We start from the raw sequence: 20,000 nt of genomic DNA, 5'->3' as shown, positions 1-20,000 counted from the left end.
TTAGGGGGAGGTATAAGCGATCATAATCTTGACGATGGTAAATACAATATCCCAACAAGTTATTCAGTGATAATAGTCTATTCAGCACGGAAGACATTTATTACTTTTTGGGCACTGCCGAAGTACCCTTCATAGAAATTTAACTACCAACTCCTTGCACTTTAGCCTAAACATTGTACAAAGATCAACATTTTGCAACTCGTCTTTGAACAAATCGTAATTTTGTAGACGACACCAAAGGAATAGCGCTCTTTGAAGAATGCATCAAAAATTCTGAATGACCCAAAAATCAATTATTGAAAATCAGTGTACAAAAATATTTTCCAATTTGTATATACCTAACAGAAGGCCCCCCAAAAAAAGATCGAGTTGGGAACCTTTTAAAAGAAGTTCTAAAATGAAAACTATAATGAGATCAATATTTAAAAAATGAAAAAATAAATAAACCAGTGCGATGCTAATACAATCCTTTACGAGTGTCTTATGCAAATTGACAATGATGCATCTTTTTTTTCAACTATATACAACACATGAAAGATACGTGTAACCCATTTTGTACAGCCTGTCAGCCGTTGGGTTTGTGCGCGCGTGCGTGTGTACGTGCGTGCATGCGCGTATGCTTGTATGCATGCAAAGGCTCACGAATAATACTGGAGGCAGTGAGCAGCAGCGGGCTGTCATTTACTAAATCATCCATGCGCAAAGCGATTCCCGTAAATTATGACACCGAGTACAGATACTGCTGCTGGCAGGGGGGGAAGTGCCCCCAGAGGGGAGGCTTACCACAGGGCAAGGGAGCTAACTGATTGGTTTACATCAAATTAGCGATACAGCAGGAAAAAAAAAATGTATAGTGGTTGGTATGGAAGAAGAAATGCCACAGATGAAGGTACGACAGCGCAAGGCTTGATTGATTGGAAGTTGTCTGGCATCACAATCACGAGGGTCACATTGCTTGCCATGAAAAAGGGAGGGAGGTTAGGAGGTGGGGAGTCCGAAATGACAAGCGGCGGACACCACAGAAATCGATTGATAAGTCTCCTAAATGCCACGATGATGATGATGCCGGAGTTTCGATCAATCACAGCGCTGCTCGAGATCGATCGATACCAGAAAAATTGTAAAAAATGGCGTTATCGCCTAATGCATATAACTACGGGGGACGCTGTTGCAACGCGCCATTTACTGCGATGATTTCTCCCGAGTTATTTTTTTTTTTATATCATGATTCATAACAGATTGATAATGACGTCCGATACGATTCGTTGATCTGTCTCTCTCTCATCCTCCCCCATTTTCCGGGTTGCGTTTGGGGGAAGAGCGGGGGGGAGGGGGCGGGGTTGTGGATTTCACACCTGGAGTAGAGCAGGGACTGCAGGCGTCTATATATCATGGCGGCAGTTATTTCGAAAATTCAGCCAAACGAGATACACAATTTTCTGAAAAATAAAAATCTTCCGGAGTAAGCGGTCGACCCGGCCAACATATTGGAAGTTTAAAAAAGGTGCTGTTAACTTCCATTAATTATGGATCTTCGATATCTCTATTTCTTTCAGATTAAATTTTGTGAGAAAAGCAACTAAGTGCATTTTTGTATTTCGCAAACGCGCGATCAGCCCTAGCATACTTAACTCGGTCATTTTCATAATTAGAGACGTACTAAAATCATAATGGAATCTGGAATCAACGAAGAATGTGGATCTGGAATAATAGGTCGTAATGCGGTACAGGATTTTTTTTTGTGGGGGGGTGGTAATTATAAATATGGCTGTACGTTTCGCGGCGAAGCTATAAAACGATATGCGCGCTATTTACAAAAACACGCGCGATCTGTTCAATTTGAAATACAAATACTATTAAAAACGTAATTTACCTACAGCTATTATTCGCAATGGCTGTATCGCTGCTACAAGCCCGCAGTAAAAACAAAAAAAATTAAACAAAGGTACCAAATACCCTTCAAAGATTGACCGGACAACCAGAAAAAAAATTAATGAATAAATGAACATATTAAACATGGGACAATATTTTTCTCTCTCGGATTCCCTTATTTATCGGCTAATATACTCATTTCTGATATGTTGACGGGGAAATTAATCTACTCTAAAGAAAAGTTTATCGCCTGCTTGATATGTATTGTATTCGTGGTTTAACCGGAATCTAATAACGGAAGTTGGTAATTGACATGATGACAGAGGCCCATTTAGACGGAAGTGCGGTAATCGCCGAGTGCAAGGAACCGATCGGGTAGAGAAAAAAATAAAATATAAATGAAGAAATTAAATATAATAAAATTAATAAATAAGAAAATACTTATTTTGTCAAGGATCAGTGTGTTTGCGCTAAATCAAGGCACAGAGAATGTGCCCAGTGAATTTATAATTAGAACCGTGCGAAAATTACAGAATATTATATTCGTAAATATAGTAAAATTATATAAATATCTGTACGGTCTCGTTACAAATCTACCCCGGTCATAAGCTGTTAAATAGTAAAAAATTTTAATAATAAATAAAAATAAGTTGCTGCGCTAAATCAAGGCACAGAGAACGTGCCCAGTGAATTTATAATGAGAATCGTGCGAAAATTACGGAATAATATATTAGTAAATATAGTAGAATTTTATAAATATCCGTACGGTCTCGTTGCAAATCTACGCCGGTCATAAGCTGTTAAATATTAAAAAATAAAAATTAAGTTCCTGCGCTAAATCAAGGCACAGAGAATGTGCCCAGCAAAAATTACGGAATAATATATTAGTAAATATAGTAAAATTTAATAAATATCTTTGCGGTCCCGTTGGAAATGTACGCCGGTCATAATCTGTTAAATAGTAAAAAAAAATAATATTAAATAAGTTCCTCCGGTAATTCTAGTGAAGGAATTTCCCGCCTATCGGCGCATAAGTTGCGAGGAAAGTCCGCGAGTAATTGCCCGATTTACGATCAAAGTTCAACCAGTGCGGGAAATGAACACTTACGTTAATGGGGGGGAATGAATAGCTTGTTAACGGGGAAATGAAGCACTTACACTAACGGGGGGGAAATGAAGCAAGTTATTTTAATGGGGTCCCCGATCCACTTAGTGGTCGTTAGCGGTGGAAAATGAAGCTCTTATATGCCAACGGGCGGGGGTGGGGAGGCGGGGAAATGAAGTGTTTAATATCAAAGGAAGGGGGGAAATGAAGCATTCAGTAATAACGGAAGGGGGTAAAGTGAATCACTATAACACCTATCTCGATAGCGGGGTCAGCGACGATAATTGATAATTACCATCGGTATATATATAAAAACAATAAACGTTTAAAAAAATTGCAGATATTTAAGAAGCCTAAATAACAGATGGAGAACATGAAGTAATAAAGAAAATTAAACTATAAAAATAAAAATGGCTAAAATATTGACCTAAAAGATAAAAACGGTATGCGCGCTTACGACGGGACTGCATATAAAAATTTAAAGAATTTCTTAACCACGTGTAAATTTGCCTAAAGAAAATAATTTGGCGGTACAAAGGACCTAAGCGATGTAAACAATCGCAAATATTGATAAAAATTCCATAAATTTTATTTAGTAAAAATATTCTTAAAAAATTAATCATAATTGTCCAAGTTTATAATAATTAATTCGTAGTTTTTCAGAATTTAATGTTAAATCGAAAATTAATTTCGCTAAGCTTGAATTATTATGAGTCGGAAATGAGGTGAATATTCAATGTTTCCAAAACACGGCTAACACACTGGGACAAATCACCGCTAAATGTGAAGACGATGAAATGAGAAATATGAAGTGTATAATGATTTCAATTATCCGCATTAATGAACCGAAGAAATAAACGCATGAAAGGAAGCCACCATCATCCCCATATCGTGTGGCCGAGACGACGAGTGTGCGCCATCGGCGTAAAAATCGGACTGTGTTACGCGCAGAGCGAAGTGTGACACGCGGCTATTTCCACTTCCAAAACGTAGAAAAACCACAAGCAGGTCATAATTCGTTGTATCACCCGGCTAAGAGAAGCGAAAGATTCATAATTACCGAAAAGAGATCGCCGTAATCCTGAGAGCCGTTGGAGTCAGCCATGTTGTGTAGCGCTGGCGTGATGACTGGGCGACACCCAACCAAGCCAAGGAGAAAAGGAGGAGGAGTTGTTGGACCGAGCGAGCGAGCGAGAGAGAGAGAGGGAGAGAGAGCGAGAACCCGATTCTCTCTTTCTCTCACCACCACCACAGCACCAATTGGTCTATCGCTGGGCCTCGCGGGGTCGTTGACGAAGGTCAGATGAAACTTAAGCATCTCTCGATACCCCCCTCACCTCTCTCCTAACTTCCCTCCCCTATCCCCCCCCACCAACCCCCTTAACCCCCTCTCCCCCCCATCAACATACCTCCCATTTTGCGGGCACCTTTCCACATGACCTGGGTTGACCCGTTATCGGGGTATGGTCTCGCCTTTCCGCGTTGGGACTAAGAAAATGGCAGATCGGGCTGGGTATTCGGGGTTGCTTAAGAGACTTACTTCCAGGTCATGTGGATATTGTAATGGAACTAATAGCGTAATTATGGTTGCGATGTTTGAACGATTTATATTACTATACGAAATAACATCGCTCCCTGCCTAGTCAAGTGTAACAACAATTATCTACCCTATTTTAACGAGCAAACCTTAGTTTTCTTGTCAGCCTTAAAAATCTTCAGGGTAGTTTGCATATCAGCGTTAACATTGAAGAATGCGCTATCACACGTTTGGCTGTATACTAACAATACAAATTTCTTGTTTCAAAAGCCCAAAATTTCCACACTACTTAAGACAAAACAAAATGTCAATTACAAATTTCTGGCACAAAAACTGAAGCAGAGTTAAATACCTACAGGCAGGAGCATTATCTCTGCCGCCAGCCACTCGCAAACGAAAACAAACGCAAAAACAGTCCTTACCTTTGTGTCAAAACAAGCCAATGGCTCTGCAGATTGTTCGAATCAACCAGCTTCTTCTGTCTGTCTCTTGTCTCTCTCTCTCTCTCTCTGTCTCAAAGGCCACAACCACCAACCACGTGGGCTACAACTAGAACACACACTGAAACTATTTCTTTTTTTATTATTATCTTTTTTACAAATTTAAGCACACGAGTCACTCTCCGACTAAGGCCTCCAGCGGGCGCTCTTCAAGTTTATTTCCAAGTCGCACTCGGTCGGGTTGTGTATCGTGCCTTTGGGCAAGCGGCCAAAGCCGGACCGAGGAGGAGGAGGAGGAGGAGGAAGGGGCGCGTCGGTCGACAAAGGAAGCTGCTGAAGAAGAATCCTGCGGCGACGTCTGCTGCTGGCCTTCAGGAGAGGCGAGGCGGATGCTGCTTCTGCCAGTCGTAGCTAGGGATTCCCTCGATCCTCGAGCGTGCGGTTCCTTCCTTGTCCTTCGATCTGGAGCATAGGGCTTCACGTGTGTCACTACGGCGCCCAGCGGGGACGATCGGTGTTGCAAGGCCGGCCTCTCGCGGTAGACTGTGTATGCGGGCGGGGGTTACACTGCGTGTGTCTGCATGCGTGCGGTCTTCGCCCCGCCCACACTTGCCCTCTCGGCCCGCCCATTTATCCTTTGACTCCTCCCATTTCCCCTGTTGGTCTGTGTGCCCTACCACTGCGATGATGAGGATGCCCCGGGTATACGTACGCACGCACGCACGCACGCAGGTAATGCTCATATATATTTTGTGTGCTGTCTTGTTGCTGTTTATAAATGCCTAACGTATTATTACCGGACAAAAAACAAAATGGATATGTAAACAGAATTAAGGGAGAGGGGAATAAACAAATAAATAATACAAAGTGAATTTTACGAAATTAAGAGAGTGAATCTGGAAGGATGTCTCTTCTAACATCCGGCAACTTCTGAGCACCTATTATGACAATAAAGGTTCAGTGTACATTTCTTGTATAAAGTCGGCTTTTCAATGCACTCTCTCAGTCCGTTTTTTCTCTTCGCATTCTTTCTTTCTTTTTATATAACACGAAGCAAAAGAAACTTCGCGATGTTAATTCTTTCTTGTGTACGTACCTAAAATCGTGTATTTTCACTTTACACCTCCGATAAATTCCGCTGAAAGCAAAATTAATTATCTTCATTTCTAATTGTTTTCGTGGAAGAAGTCAGTCTCTTCGGTGAGTTTTTTCTTAGAAAAGCATTTATTTGTGTTCGCTTTTCCCCATAATGAGATTCAATTTTGTTAACTCCTAACGTGTAGACATTATGGAACAAGACTGGAGCATGTGTATTTGCCAAGGCAAATTTTCATTTAAAGGGAGATTCGGTATAATTTTGATGATGTTCACAAGATAATGTTCACCAATTAGAAGTAATAATAATAATAATAATAATAATAATAACAATAATAATAATAATAATAATAATAATAATAATAATAATTCTCAATATGATTGTCAAGTATCTGTAATAATAATTGACAGTAAGAATTATACAACTACGAGTTTCAATTAACAGTGATTAACAAATCATCGTAATAATAATAATAATAATAATAATAATAATAATAATAATAATAATAATGTATGTCGTTTACGGTAATATTGCAGATGATTCCAATTGCGAGTAATTGCAAACGCAATATTTTAGATCGTGAACCGCATTCAGCTATTGGTGGTCTGACGCGTGTTCCTAATTAGCGACGGATTCCAGCCGTGACGAATGGCTGCACGAATCATTGCTTCTGAATTCACTCCCGCTTCCTGTGTTCCCACGATAGACGGTTAAATCAGTATACCGACGAAATGATGATAACAAATACAATCGTCATTATGGTGATGGTTATTTAAATTTTGTTGCATCTATATCGTTGTTGTTGCTTTTATGGTGAGATTAAGGATCGCGATAATCAAGTGATTTTATACAGTGTATTGATAATGATATTGCAAATCATTTGCTATCATCACTTTCTTCAACCGTGGACTTTATTTATCCATTATATTATTATTATTATTATTATTATTATTATTATTATATTATTATTATTATTATTATTATTATTTTATTATTTATTATTATTATTATTGTGCGATTAAAGATAATTACTCTCATAATGACCGAATTCTCTTTGTAATTTGTTTTCATGTGGTTATTGACGCTATATGATGACCCGGATGGAAGCTTTAATAACAATTGACAGACCGTTCGAGATTCAAAGTTTATACTAATAATAGTTCGGTTTCGTTTTCTCTTTCAATTTAACCCCGGATGGCCGTTACCTCATTTGTGTGCATGGATGCATGAGTGTATGCGTGTGTGTGTGGGGTTATGGGTATGCGTGGGTGTAAGTGTGTGCATTTTGGTAGGGTTTGGTTCCATAACAAACAAACAAACAAAATATCCTGATGATCACTTCCAATTTCCTACTTTATTTGCAATAATCATGGAAGAAAACATGGTGTTTAAATTTCCCACGATATTAATCACTTCAGTCACTTACACTTAAGGCTCATCAGCAGTGTATCAACACCTCTCACTTACACGTACACTGCACCACTTACCTCCATGAAGCCTTTTATTCCCAGTTCATTGCCACCTAAAAACACCCTGAATCATCGATACACTTGTTACACTAATCCCCCAACTGAGGGGTTCTTAACCTGTCCTTTTGAATTGCACCCCAGTATGGTTCAATACACCCTTTGCTTGAGTTCACTTAAGTCCTATTTATTGAAAATATAACTTAATATACTGAATTTAATAAATACTTTATGTATGAATAGCTATAGGAATAGAACATACTAGAAAATCAAATGCATTTATAGCTTTATATAATTATTTACTTACAAAACGTACCCATGTATACATTGACACATGGAAATCAATTATATACAAATATCCAGAGATCAAGTCCCATACCCCCAGCATGTGGTTCTCATGTCCCCACAACATTTCATCCATTTTCTTCTTTCATACTTCACTCCCATCCTTCTTACCAATCTCTCTTACCCTAAATACAAACAGACCCATTTTCCCCCCCTGCCTTTCAAACTTAGGTGTATCTTAACTGTTGCTTCAAACAAATAATGATCAAATATGTCTCCAGTTACTCCTTTGCATGCAATTAAATCCAGCAACTCACTCCTCCATCTACTCTTCACTAATGCATAATCTAGCAAACATTCGCCTTACCCCTTTGTTTTATCCATGTATGCATATTGCTGCTCGTATTTAGAACTCATGCATATCAATCAGCCAAGAAATTTTCCAGACATTTATACAAGGCCTAGTACTCTCATTCACTCCAAAAAAACCCATAAATACAAACAATGCCATTTTTTTTATATCATTTACCTTTGCAAAGTATCAGTTATTATACAGCTGCCCTTCCATACTCTCCAATTCCTGCAAGTCACAGATTCCAATTTTCTCAATAATATAAACTTTCATCCTCTCCTTTTTATCATTTCTGATCCAACCACCCTTTTTTATGACAACTTTATCTCCTACCAGACTCGATCGTAGCCGTAGGATTATTGTGATATATATTTGTGCATAATCGCACTAAGTTTTGCTTAAAGAATTTCATAACTTGAATGGGATGATGAGGAAAAATATAGTCTGACGTACTTTGTTTGGATGTATGTGAGCCAGTCTGTCCGCACTTTTTCTGTCCGTCCTGAGATCTTAAAAACTACTTAGACTAGAGGGCTGCAAATTTGTGTGGTGATCATCCACTCTCCTATCATCAAACATACCAAATAGCAGCCCTCTAGCATCAGTAGTTTAGATTTTATTCAAGGTTAAAGTTAGCCATAATCGTGCGTCTGGCCGCGGCTCAAACAGCATTATACCGAAACCAGCGAAAGATAGATCTATTTTCGGTGGCCTTGATTATAAGTTGTACTTGTTTTGTTTTGTGGTGAATGACAACACTTATAGCCAAAGTTCCTTCCCACAGCCATTAGATATCTCTGAAAACACTCCATACAAGTCACTATGGTCGGACTTCTGGATGAAACGTCGAACGTACCACGTGAAGTGTTATCCAACTGCCAAAGGCTCACTAATCTTCTCTGATTATCCTGAGTACAAAATGCTACGGATAAGTCCGTATTAATAAAGTTATTTGTGACAATAGCAAGGAAAAAACTGAAGTTTTTTCTCTATAATATAAATTAATGTGATGTGCCCTAGGGTTATGTGTCGATGTCATAAGATTTTTCAAAAAATAATTTTTTAAAATAATACATTTTATTAAAAATACATTGTCTCATAGGCTGTTTCCTTTAAATGTAGGGCCGGTTTTTCATAGGAACAAAGTATATTTAGCCTAAGAATCCGATGCGTTTCCAAAAAGAATATGCTTATGTGTATTAAGTGTGTAATCATAGCTTACATTTAATTGTTATAATTAAATAAACGACTGTTAAATATATTTTTTTTCCAGCATCGAACGGGTTCATCTAGGCGTTAGTTCCAAACACACACACACACACACACACAACACACACACACACACACACACACACACACACACACATATATATATATATATATAATATATATATATATATATATATATATATATATATATATATGTGTGTGTGTGTGTGTGTGTGTGTATATATGCATGTGTGTGCCTTTGTGTGTACGTGAATATTCTCGAACATGTAGCCCACTCCTGTGTCTGTAAGCGTATATAATCTATGTAATTAACAAAATTGAAATATAAAAACTCTCCGGTGTTTGGGCAAAAGTAATCTAACAAATTTTTTTATTATTATCATTATTTTTCAAATGTAAACAAAAGAATTCTCTCTCCGGTCACGAGCCCCTGGATCTTTAGTAGGGAGAGAGAGAGAGAGAGAGAGACTCAAGTGAAAGTGACGAGGGGTAATCCCATAACATACCCTCCTACCCCTACCCCACCCCGCTAAGTCCGGTCCCCAACTCTTCTGGCCAACCTTCACAACCCGGTTACCTGGAATTTCGGGACTTCAGGCCTACACAACAACCGGAAATCTCTCTCTCTCTCTCTCTCACCACACTTAAAACAACATCATGTATATATATATATATATATATATATATATATATATATATATATATATATATTAACTGTATTCCTTTAATTAGTTTTTATTATTTATTCCATTCACCCATCGTTATTTTCTGATTTTAGGAATGTTTTCTATTTCCCCGACCTGGTCATATTTTGAAAATCAGGGTTTCTCAGAAAATACCAAAAATTTATATTAAAATGCCTTCCCTCTTCATAGCTCCTGTTTTAATCAGCGATTTTCTGCCAGTACTGATATATGTGGTAAGTTTGAGTTATCGGCGTGGAGTTACATTTTGAAATGGATAATCTTTATCAACAGTTTTTGTAACTCACCATTTAAAGCTTTATACACTTCCTACATTTCCTACTAGAAGGTTTTATTTATTTCTTTATCGATTCCGCTTCTATTTTCGAACCAAAAGCAATGAATGGTTATTTGTATGCAAGGATAAGACTGAAATTGCCAGTATTGGTTTTAAGAAAGGATTTTACATTCTCTACCATATATATTTATTGCTTTATCGATTCCTCTTCTCTTTTCGAACCAGTGAAAAGTAGGTGTTCATTGTATTTCTGCGCTGCATTCAGATGTATCAACATTTTCCATTTTAGACAAAACGAAAGATCGATGAAATTGCCATTAGAGAACTGGCGTTCTCGATATTCATGGTTGAAGCGACGGAAACCAGATGCCTGCAGTGCTTTTCTTGTTACCAGCGATGGCCAAAACAAAAGGCAAGGTCAGCAGCACCAACGTGGAGTTGTAAGGGCGCCGTGACGTCACGGCGTGAGCCGCTGAGGAAGGGTGCAGCAAGGGTAACTTGCTGGAACTTGTGCGCTCTTCCAAGGCCTCGTCGTTGTTATACAAATGTGGTTTTGTGTCTTCTAGAAGCCAGTAGTTTATAGCCTTGGGTATTGCCCTTGGGCACTTTGGTTAATGAACTGTTTTGGACTTGGTACCCATTAAAGGGTATTGTTTTGACGCTTGATTTTCCAGGTCAGTTCGTGATTTCTCCTTTTTGTTCCACGGTGGACGAATAATAATAGTAACAATAATATGACATGTTAAAAAGAATGGCTGTATCATGCACATTAAACGACCTTAGCAGTCCGCTCTTTTATTTTATTTTACTAATATCCTATTTGATTTTTTATCTGGGGAAGAGAGTATTGTTACTGAAATTTCTGAGTGACGCGAGGACCCGGCGTGGCCTCTCTTTGTTCATTTCATTCTTCCAGGTGTCCTCAGAAGTTTTTTTCTCTCTCTCTTAATTCTCGATTGATAACATGGAGTATCTTCATGTAACTTTCAGCTTCCAAAATTATTTGAAGAAAAGAGGATCTGTGCAATTTTATTCAGTTTTTGTTTTTTAAGAATGATGAATTTGTAGAATACTAATGGATACCAAACACTATACTACTGAATTAGTTTCACTCAAGTAAATACTGACTCCTAAGGCCTAGTGAAGAAACCAAGTACAACAGTGTGAGCGAGAATGATCAGTGCAATTGCATAGTTAATAACTTTGAAGTAAATCCTTGCCTGTAAGTCCCTTGAGCAAAATTCTCCATTAAACCGATCATCGTCTTGTATTCGAGCGCCATCATCGTTCTTTCCATGTACATTTTTTTGCTATAGAATGACCTCTTTTTTTTTTTTCTGTTTTACTTTCAGAAGAATCCACATCACTCAGAGATGTGACGAGCGCTCCAAATTCGTTCTTTAATGTAAGTAGCGTTTTTAAATTATTTAATCTAGTTGGGAATGTTTTTGATTCCAGTGCCAAAGTGTTACTGAATAGCATTTTCTTTATGTCCTTCATTGTTTGGTATTTCTGGTTAGAGGTTCGTTTATTTCCAAGTGTTGGTTTAATTCCATGTCAGGTTTTATTTCACTCTTTACTGTAGTTCTTATTCATAATAACATTTTTCGTGTTTTGGTATGGTTTTAGCATCTGAATTTTTAGTTTCAACAAACCTTCAATTTTAGCTGGAATTCAAGTTACGAATGTTCCACAATTATTTTCAGTAAGCTTTCCAATCGACTTCGCATGTGTATGGTGCGGTTTTTTTAATGGTTGGTATCCCCAACCCTTTTCTGGTGATTTTTCCTGGTCCCGTTGACTGTACAGAACATTTTGGTAGAGCTGTAATTCTGAAACTGGGTGCCATGACACTCTGGGGTGGCACAGACAGTGCCTAGGGGTGCCACAAGATAGTCACGAATTTTGTCTTGGTTACATCATCTCAAAGAACATTGGTAAAAAAAAGTTTGCGGAAGTCTTCATATAATTATTATCTATATCATATATATATATATATATATATATATATATGATATATATATATATATATATATATATTATATATATATATATATATATATATATATATATATATATATTCATGCTATATGGTGGGTTGGTGAAGAGGGGCTGCCACGGTAATGATTACATTAGTAAGGGTGCCATCAATAAAAAAAAGATTGAGAACCACTATAGAGTATCAGTAGCAAAGATTCTGAGGTTTGTAGTACTAAGAGCAGGTTATCTTTCCGAGTGTTGGTGAGAGGAGTGTAGTATTGACCTTCCGTCTCTAAAGTTTTTGGTGAGTGTATTATTCATGAGAATATGGCATGTTCAAAGTATTTGACGAAATTTTTATCTATCAGAAAATAATAAAAAAATGACTTTTATTTTACTTTGCACTGGATAAGTGTTTTGTTAAGATTTACATATCCTAAAATATTAATTTGTTTGGCGCTGGATAGTGTTTTGTTAAGATTTTCGTATACAATTATAAGTACGCGAGTTGTTGCACTATTTGGAGTAATATGTGGTATGTTGGTTGTTAGGTTAAGTGAGATAATGTATTGCTTGTTTTGTATAGGTATAATGGATTTAGGATGTCGCGTATTGATAACTATATCGGTAAAATAAATTTGTAGAATCAATTAATCCTTTATGGAATTTCAAATAGCCTCCGATTCATGTTTCCAGATGCACTTATAAGATTGTGGTACATCACTTCTGACTACTTTCTTTTGGACTTCTCTTTCATCCCCAGGGTTTCTGTCCTCGTTCTATAATTTTGGGGTGAATTTTCTGCAGTTTAAAATATAAGTAATCGTTTATAGTTCCTGTCTTCAGTTTGTAACACCCGCTGGTCGGAATGAAAGCTTTTGCAACGTTATGACTCATTTTTCGAATTTATGCGATCTGTCAATTATTGAATTTCAGGCAGTCAATTCAAGTTAGGTTTTAGACAGTCTTAATTTATTTCCTAAAAATCCGTGTAGACGAATATAAACAAACTTCTGCCAGCAGTATAAAAATGTTATCACTTGGGTTTTGTTTATTATTATTATCATCGGTTTTTTTTTTTACTTTTAGAAAATATTTCTATTTTCGCTCGTACGATTTTAGACTGTGATTGAGAAATTCAATTTCAGTTTTGTTTTCATTTCACTGGTTCATTGTGTTTGCTGATATTTGCTTCCATTCACCAGATTATCAGATATATCTATCTATATATATACTATTATATATATAGATATATAATATAATATATATATAGATATATACATATATATATATTATATAATAATTATATATATATATATACATCTATAACATTATATATATATATATATATATATAATATATATATATATATATATATATATATATATATATATCTATATATATTGATGTAATAAATGGCTGGCCTGGGCTGGACGACGGCAAGGTTAAAGGTGTATTTTAATTTTAATTATAGTAGAATATAATTGTTAAAAATAGCAAAGCGGGATGGTTTTTTTTCTTTGCAGTTCTTATTATTATTATCTTTTTTGTGTGTGTGGGGGGGGGGGGGGGGGGGGGGTTGTCTATCACATCCTATTCGACTGGGTGATTTATAGTGTGAGGTTTCGGGTTGTATCATGCCAATTATTATTATTATTATTATTATTATTATTATTATTATTATTATTATTATTATTATTATTATTATATATGCAAATTCATGAGTCGAAAGGTAAAGAGAGAAAGAAAGAGAGATTAAAAAATTTGAGTCAGTTTGTATCACACCGGTCATTTCAATGAGAACGATGCGACAAAATGTTAAATTTGCCATTGGACATCGACCTTAACCCCCTCCCCCATCCTTCCCCATCCCCCTCCCCTTCCCCTCCCTCTCCCATCCCCTTACCCCCGTCTCCCTTACGATCCCAACCATTAGGAATAAAGTATAATATTTACCCAGTGATGTTTCTGTGCCATTATGCTAATTAGGAATTTTTTGAATAATATATATGGTATTTAAAGTCTCCGCTTCGAGACCCCCATTAAAAATTCAGGCGTTCGAAAAAAATATCTTTATATTTAGTTCGGAGTCTCTTGTCTCTGGTACATGTGTTTTCGGACGCGTCGGAAAGTCTAGGTTTTTCTCGCGAACAAATTTTCCTTTTCTATCAACGCGGAGGCCGGAGGGAGTGGCTGTTCTACGCACTTATCTAGCCCAGTAATGAAGCGAAAAGATTGGTGTGTATAGTCACGGAACACGGACGCAGGTGGAGAGTTCCGATGATAACTATGTTAATAAACAAATGAAAGGTAAATGAAATAGTCAGATGATAATTTTACAAACTAAGCGTTTGGTGTAATTTTCGTTTATTTTTCCTTCGTGAACACATATTTAGCTCTATTCATATGTCGATTGAATGCTGTAGAAGTTACTTAACTAAGTATTGAGTTAACTACTTTTGTAGTTTTATTAAACTTTCTGTTCTGTATCTCGATACTCTACATTCGTTTGCACTTAGGAATAGTGTTACTGTAAACACACAAACACATATATATCATATATATGTATATATGGAGATATATATGTATATGTGTGTGTGCGTGTTTAATAACACACTGACACTCATATCTATATTCTTATAGCCTGGAGATCCAAGGGTGCGACACTTAACTAAGCCATATTAAATTCATGGTGACTTTCCAATTCTGATCGAGGTTTTACGAATCATTTTTGCAAGGACTTATTATTGTGTTGAAATGCAAAATCGATTATCTTTTATATTCATGATGGCCGGCTGCAGTGACCCAGTTATTAAATTAACATGCGTGTAAAATGAAAAAAATATTTAATCACATTAATTTTTTTCCCAGTTTGGCCCATGACCCGTTGCGATATAAAATATTTTATTGGTATTGACAATAAGTTTTTATTCATACTTCATGTTCAGTATAATTTGATGAACAGACTTGTTAATTAAGGGTTCCAAATATCCCTAACGCGACTCTCTCTCTCTCTCTCTCTCTCTCTCTCTCTCAATAGAAATTTTTACTTGAATCCAAGATTGGGATGAATTTTCCTAATTAATATACTTTTATAATGAATTAAAGTCATTAAAAGACTGCTATATAAGTTCTATATTTCAGGTCCTTTTTTTCATTATAATAAAAAAATCATAGGTAAAGGTTCCGTGAGGAACCACTATCAGCAGAGAGCAACGAGGAACCATGAACCTCTCAAGAGTGAGCAGAGAGGAACCAACGACCACCAAAAAGAGTAAGTAAATAGGGACCAAAGACCACCAAAAAGAGTGAGCAGAGAGGAACCAAAGACCACCAAAAAGAGTGAGCAAAGAGGGACCAAAGACCACCAAAAAGAGTGAGCAAAGAGGAACCAAAGACCATAAAAAAGTGAGCAAAGAGGCACCAAAGACCACCAAAAAGAGTGAGCAAATAGGGACCAGGAACCACTAAAACAAGTGAGCAAAGGGAGTGAGCAACGTGGTATCAGGAACCTTTGTAAAAAGTGAGCAGCGAGGAACTACGAACCCACTAAGGAAGCGATTAACGAGAAATCGGGAATCAAAAGGGAGCGAGCAACAACCGGAAACCACTAGAAGGAGTGAGCAATAGCCAGAAACCGCAAAAAGGAGTGAGCAACAACCAAAAACCTCTAGAAGGAGAAAGCAACAACCAGAAACCGCTAAAGGGAATGAGTAACGGGGAACCAGGAACCATTAAAGGGGTTAAGCAAGATGAACCAAGAACCATTGAAGGGATCAAGCAAGAGGAACCAGGAACCAGGAACCATTAAAGGGATTAAGCAAGATGAACCAAGAACCATTGAAGGGATCAAGCAAGAGGAACCAGGAACCAGGAACCATTAAAGGGGTTAAGCAAGAGGAACAGGAACCATTAGAGGGGTTAAACAAGAGGAACCGGGAACCATTAAAGGGATTAAGCAAGAGGAACCAGGAACCATTGAAGGGGTTAAGCAAGAGGAACCAAGAACCATGAAAGGAGTTAAGCAAGAGGAACCAGGAACCATAAAGGGATTAAGCAAGAGGAACAGGAACCATTAGAGGGGTTAAGCAAGAGGAACCAGGAACCATTGAAGGTATTAAGCAAGAGGAACAGGAACCATTAGAGGAGTTAAGCAAGAGGAACCAGGAACCATTGAAGGGGTTAAGCAAGAGGAACCAGGAACCATTAAATGGATTAAGCAAGAGTAACCAGAAATCATTAAAGAGATTAAGCAAGAGGAACCAGGAACCGTTAAAGGGATTAAGCAAGAAGAACCAGGAACCGTTAAAGGGATTAAGTAAGAGGAACCAAGAACCATTATAGGGAATAAGCAAGAGGAACCAGGAACCATTGAAGGGGTTAAGCAAGAGGAACCAGGAGCCACTTAATGGAGTGAACACTTAGGGAACAAGGACACAAGTGCCAGAAAACACTTGAGGGCATTTGGGACCATATTGTTCTTAATTTGATTGCTTGGTCTTCCACCTTACGAACCATACATCCTTTATAAAAACGCATTCACCCTTTTTATAGGAAAGAGTTGAATCTTAGACGTACTGACATCACTACTTTAAATGTTTTTAGCAGACCCGTCACAAACACAGACGTTGCCGATATTTAGAAATAAATTATGAAATGTATGAAAAAGGAAAATCCTCCTGTGAGGGATTAGTGCTTACGGCAGCACTGTTCATGCTGTTTAATTTACTTATCATCGTAAGAGGATACAGCACAGATATTAATACGCATATTGGGCAAAGGACAACAAATTCGCTAATGAATTTCCGAATTTCTTTTTACCAGAATATTGGGAGAAGGAAATTTTGGCTGATTCTCCAGCCAGCATTTTTTTTATGAGATTTAGAAGATATTGTTTTTGTTTGCATATTTTGACTGAAATAAAAATGTTTCTCTCTCTCTCTCTCTCTCTCTCTCTCTCTCTCTCTCTCTCTCTCTGAAACAGGTGTGGTTTATCTAGACTTTGCAAAAGCTTTTGACAAGGTAAATCATAATATATTAGCGAAGAAAATTAGATAACATAATATAGTGGATAAAGTAGGAAGATGGTTAAAAGAATTTTTACACAACAGAAAACAGATAGTTATTGCAAACGATGAGAAATCGGATGAAGCTAAGGTAATATCCGGTGTGCCACAAGGTACGGTGTTAGCTGCATTACTGTTTGTTATTATGATTGCAGACATAGACAGTAATGTTAAGGACTCGGTAGTGAGTAGTTTCGCCGATGACACAAGAATAAGTAGAGAAATTACTTGTGATGAAGATAGGAACGCGCTACAAAGAGACATTAACAAAGTATATGATTGGGCAGAGGTAAATAGGATGGTATTTAACTCTGATAAATTTGGATCAATAAATTATGGAGACAGGGAAGGAAAGCTATATGCATATAGGGGACCTAATAATGAGACAATCACAAATAAGGAAGCAGTTAAAGACCTTGGTGTGATGATGAATAGGAACATGTTATGCAATGATCAAAGAGCAATTCTACTGGCAAAATTTAAAGCGAAAATGGGAATGTTGTTACGGCACTTCAAAACAAGAAAAACTGAACACATGATTATGCTTTATAAAACATATGTTCGTAGTCCACTTGAATATTGCAATATATGATACCCACACTATCAAAAGGATATTGCACAAATAGAGAGTGTACAAAGGTCCTTTACAGCTAGAATAGAAGAAGTTAAGAATCTTGACTACTGGGAAAGACTACAATCCTTAAAATTATATAGTCTAGAAAGAAGAGAACGCTACATGATAATTCAGGCATGGAAACAGATAGAAGGAATAGCCGAAAACATCATGGAGCTAAAAATATCAGAAAGAGCAAGCAGAGGTATAGTGCCCAAAACTATACCAGGAAAAATAAGGAAAGCACACAGGACATTAATCCACTACGCACCAGCATCGATAATGCAGCGTCTATTCAATGCGTTGCCAGTTCATCTGAGGAATATATCAGGATGAGCGTAGATGTGTTTAAGAATAAGCTCGACAAATATCTAAGCTGCATCCCAGACCATCCAAGATTGGAAGATGCAAAATATACCGGAGGATGTACTAGCAACTCTCTGGTAGACATTAGAGGTGCCTCACACTGAGGGACCTGGGCCAACCCGAACAAGATTTAAGGTCTGTAAGGTCTGTAAGGTCTCTCTCTCTCTCTCTCTCTCTCTCTCTCTCTCTCTCACTGGTAACAGTATTTTCTGTGCTTATAGCGTTTGTTTCATATGTTCATTTCATGACCATGTCAGGAAAACGAAAAATTAAATTCCTAATAGTTGCTATTTTTAGATAGTGAACCCATTAGATTTTTATTGCCTATGCCATTTCTGTCTAATTAGAGGCACTTAATTCTTATTGTCTTGTCTGCAACAGTTTAATGTATTAATCTAAAACTGTCAAAAAGGACAGTTACCGTAGACCTCCTAACGTCTGACTAGATTAGACCACGTACAGTTTTCTGTAAGACTGAAATAGACCATATGAATTGGTCTGCAAGACTGAATGAGACCATATGAATGAATCTACAAGATTAAATTAGCTGAGGGAATTACAAGGAGTTACAAGGATTAGGATGTCTCAAAGACTTGTTAGTCCATCCGAGGAGACATCTTGTACTCACTTATCTGCAGGAGCAGGTTTCACTGTTCATCCACAGTCTCCTAATGATTTTGTCTAACTTTAACTTAAACTCTTCCACACTCTTTCTGTTTATAACTTCTGGTGGCAGTTTATTCCACGTGTCACACATCTTGTGTTGTATCTCTTCAGCTCTAGTTTCCATCCATTATTTCTTGTCTGGTTTTCGTTTAATGCAAATAGGTTACTGTCTATTTTTTCTTTTTTACATTAGTCTACTTGATTTGGCTCCATACATTTCTCTGCAAGACTGATTTAGACCATATGAATCGGTCTACAAGACTGAAATAGACCATATGAATTAAGCTTACAGACATTAGTCTACTTGATTTGGCTCCATCTTTCAAGCTTTCATGGCGTAGAAATAATCAAAAACGAGTTTTCAACTTTGATGTGGAATGTTTAAGAGAAGCTGAACGTGATGTACTGGATTTACCTTGGTTCACTCTTCTCATTAGCCATTTTGTAAAGCAGAGTGTTCCCTCTAGCGAGATGTCTCTAATATCTGAGGTTCGTTTAGACACGATAATGGAGAGATGCTTAATACTTGAATCCATTTCTTAACAGGCTCTCTCTCTCTCTCTCTCTCTCTCTCTCTCTCTCTCTCTCTCTCTCTCAAGCTGTTCTATATAAGCCCCAGAGCTTTATTCTTAGATAAGCATAGGTGTCGGAACTAGAGGTAAATGTCACTGTTTTTTTTTTTATCTATTTCTTCGAATCCTTTAAGAAATAGAACTTGCCATATCTATAATCACCTTCAAAGTAACTAATTTGAATTTATTTAAACAATTGCTGGATAGATCTGTTGCTATATATATTGGCAAAATTAATATTGAGTTAAAATGTTGCTGGAAACAGAAAAGATATTCGTATTTTATCATTAATTAAAAAAATCCAGCAAAAGTAGGAAATATATGTCGATCTGATAAAAAAAAGAAGTGTTCAGTAATTATAATTGCATGTATA

General features: G+C 37.1%; 1 protein-coding gene across 1 annotated transcript in view; it reads right to left on the bottom strand.

Annotated features, from left to right (window-relative positions):
* LOC135208548 (homeobox protein OTX2-like) overlaps positions 1–4,229 on the bottom strand; it is a 23,652-nt gene extending 19,423 nt beyond the window's left edge. Inside the window, 1 exon segment of the mRNA XM_064240852.1 lies at positions 4,038–4,229. Coding sequence (XP_064096922.1) covers positions 4,038–4,082 — 45 coding nt within the window. The 5' untranslated portion in view covers positions 4,083–4,229.
* Positions 4,230–20,000: the final 15,771 nt, after the last annotated feature.

Source organism: Macrobrachium nipponense, chromosome 35 (genome assembly GCF_015104395.2).
Source record: "Macrobrachium nipponense isolate FS-2020 chromosome 35, ASM1510439v2, whole genome shotgun sequence".
Taxonomy (NCBI): Eukaryota; Metazoa; Arthropoda; class Malacostraca; order Decapoda; family Palaemonidae; genus Macrobrachium; species Macrobrachium nipponense.
This window is presented reverse-complemented; position numbering and strand designations above follow the sequence as displayed.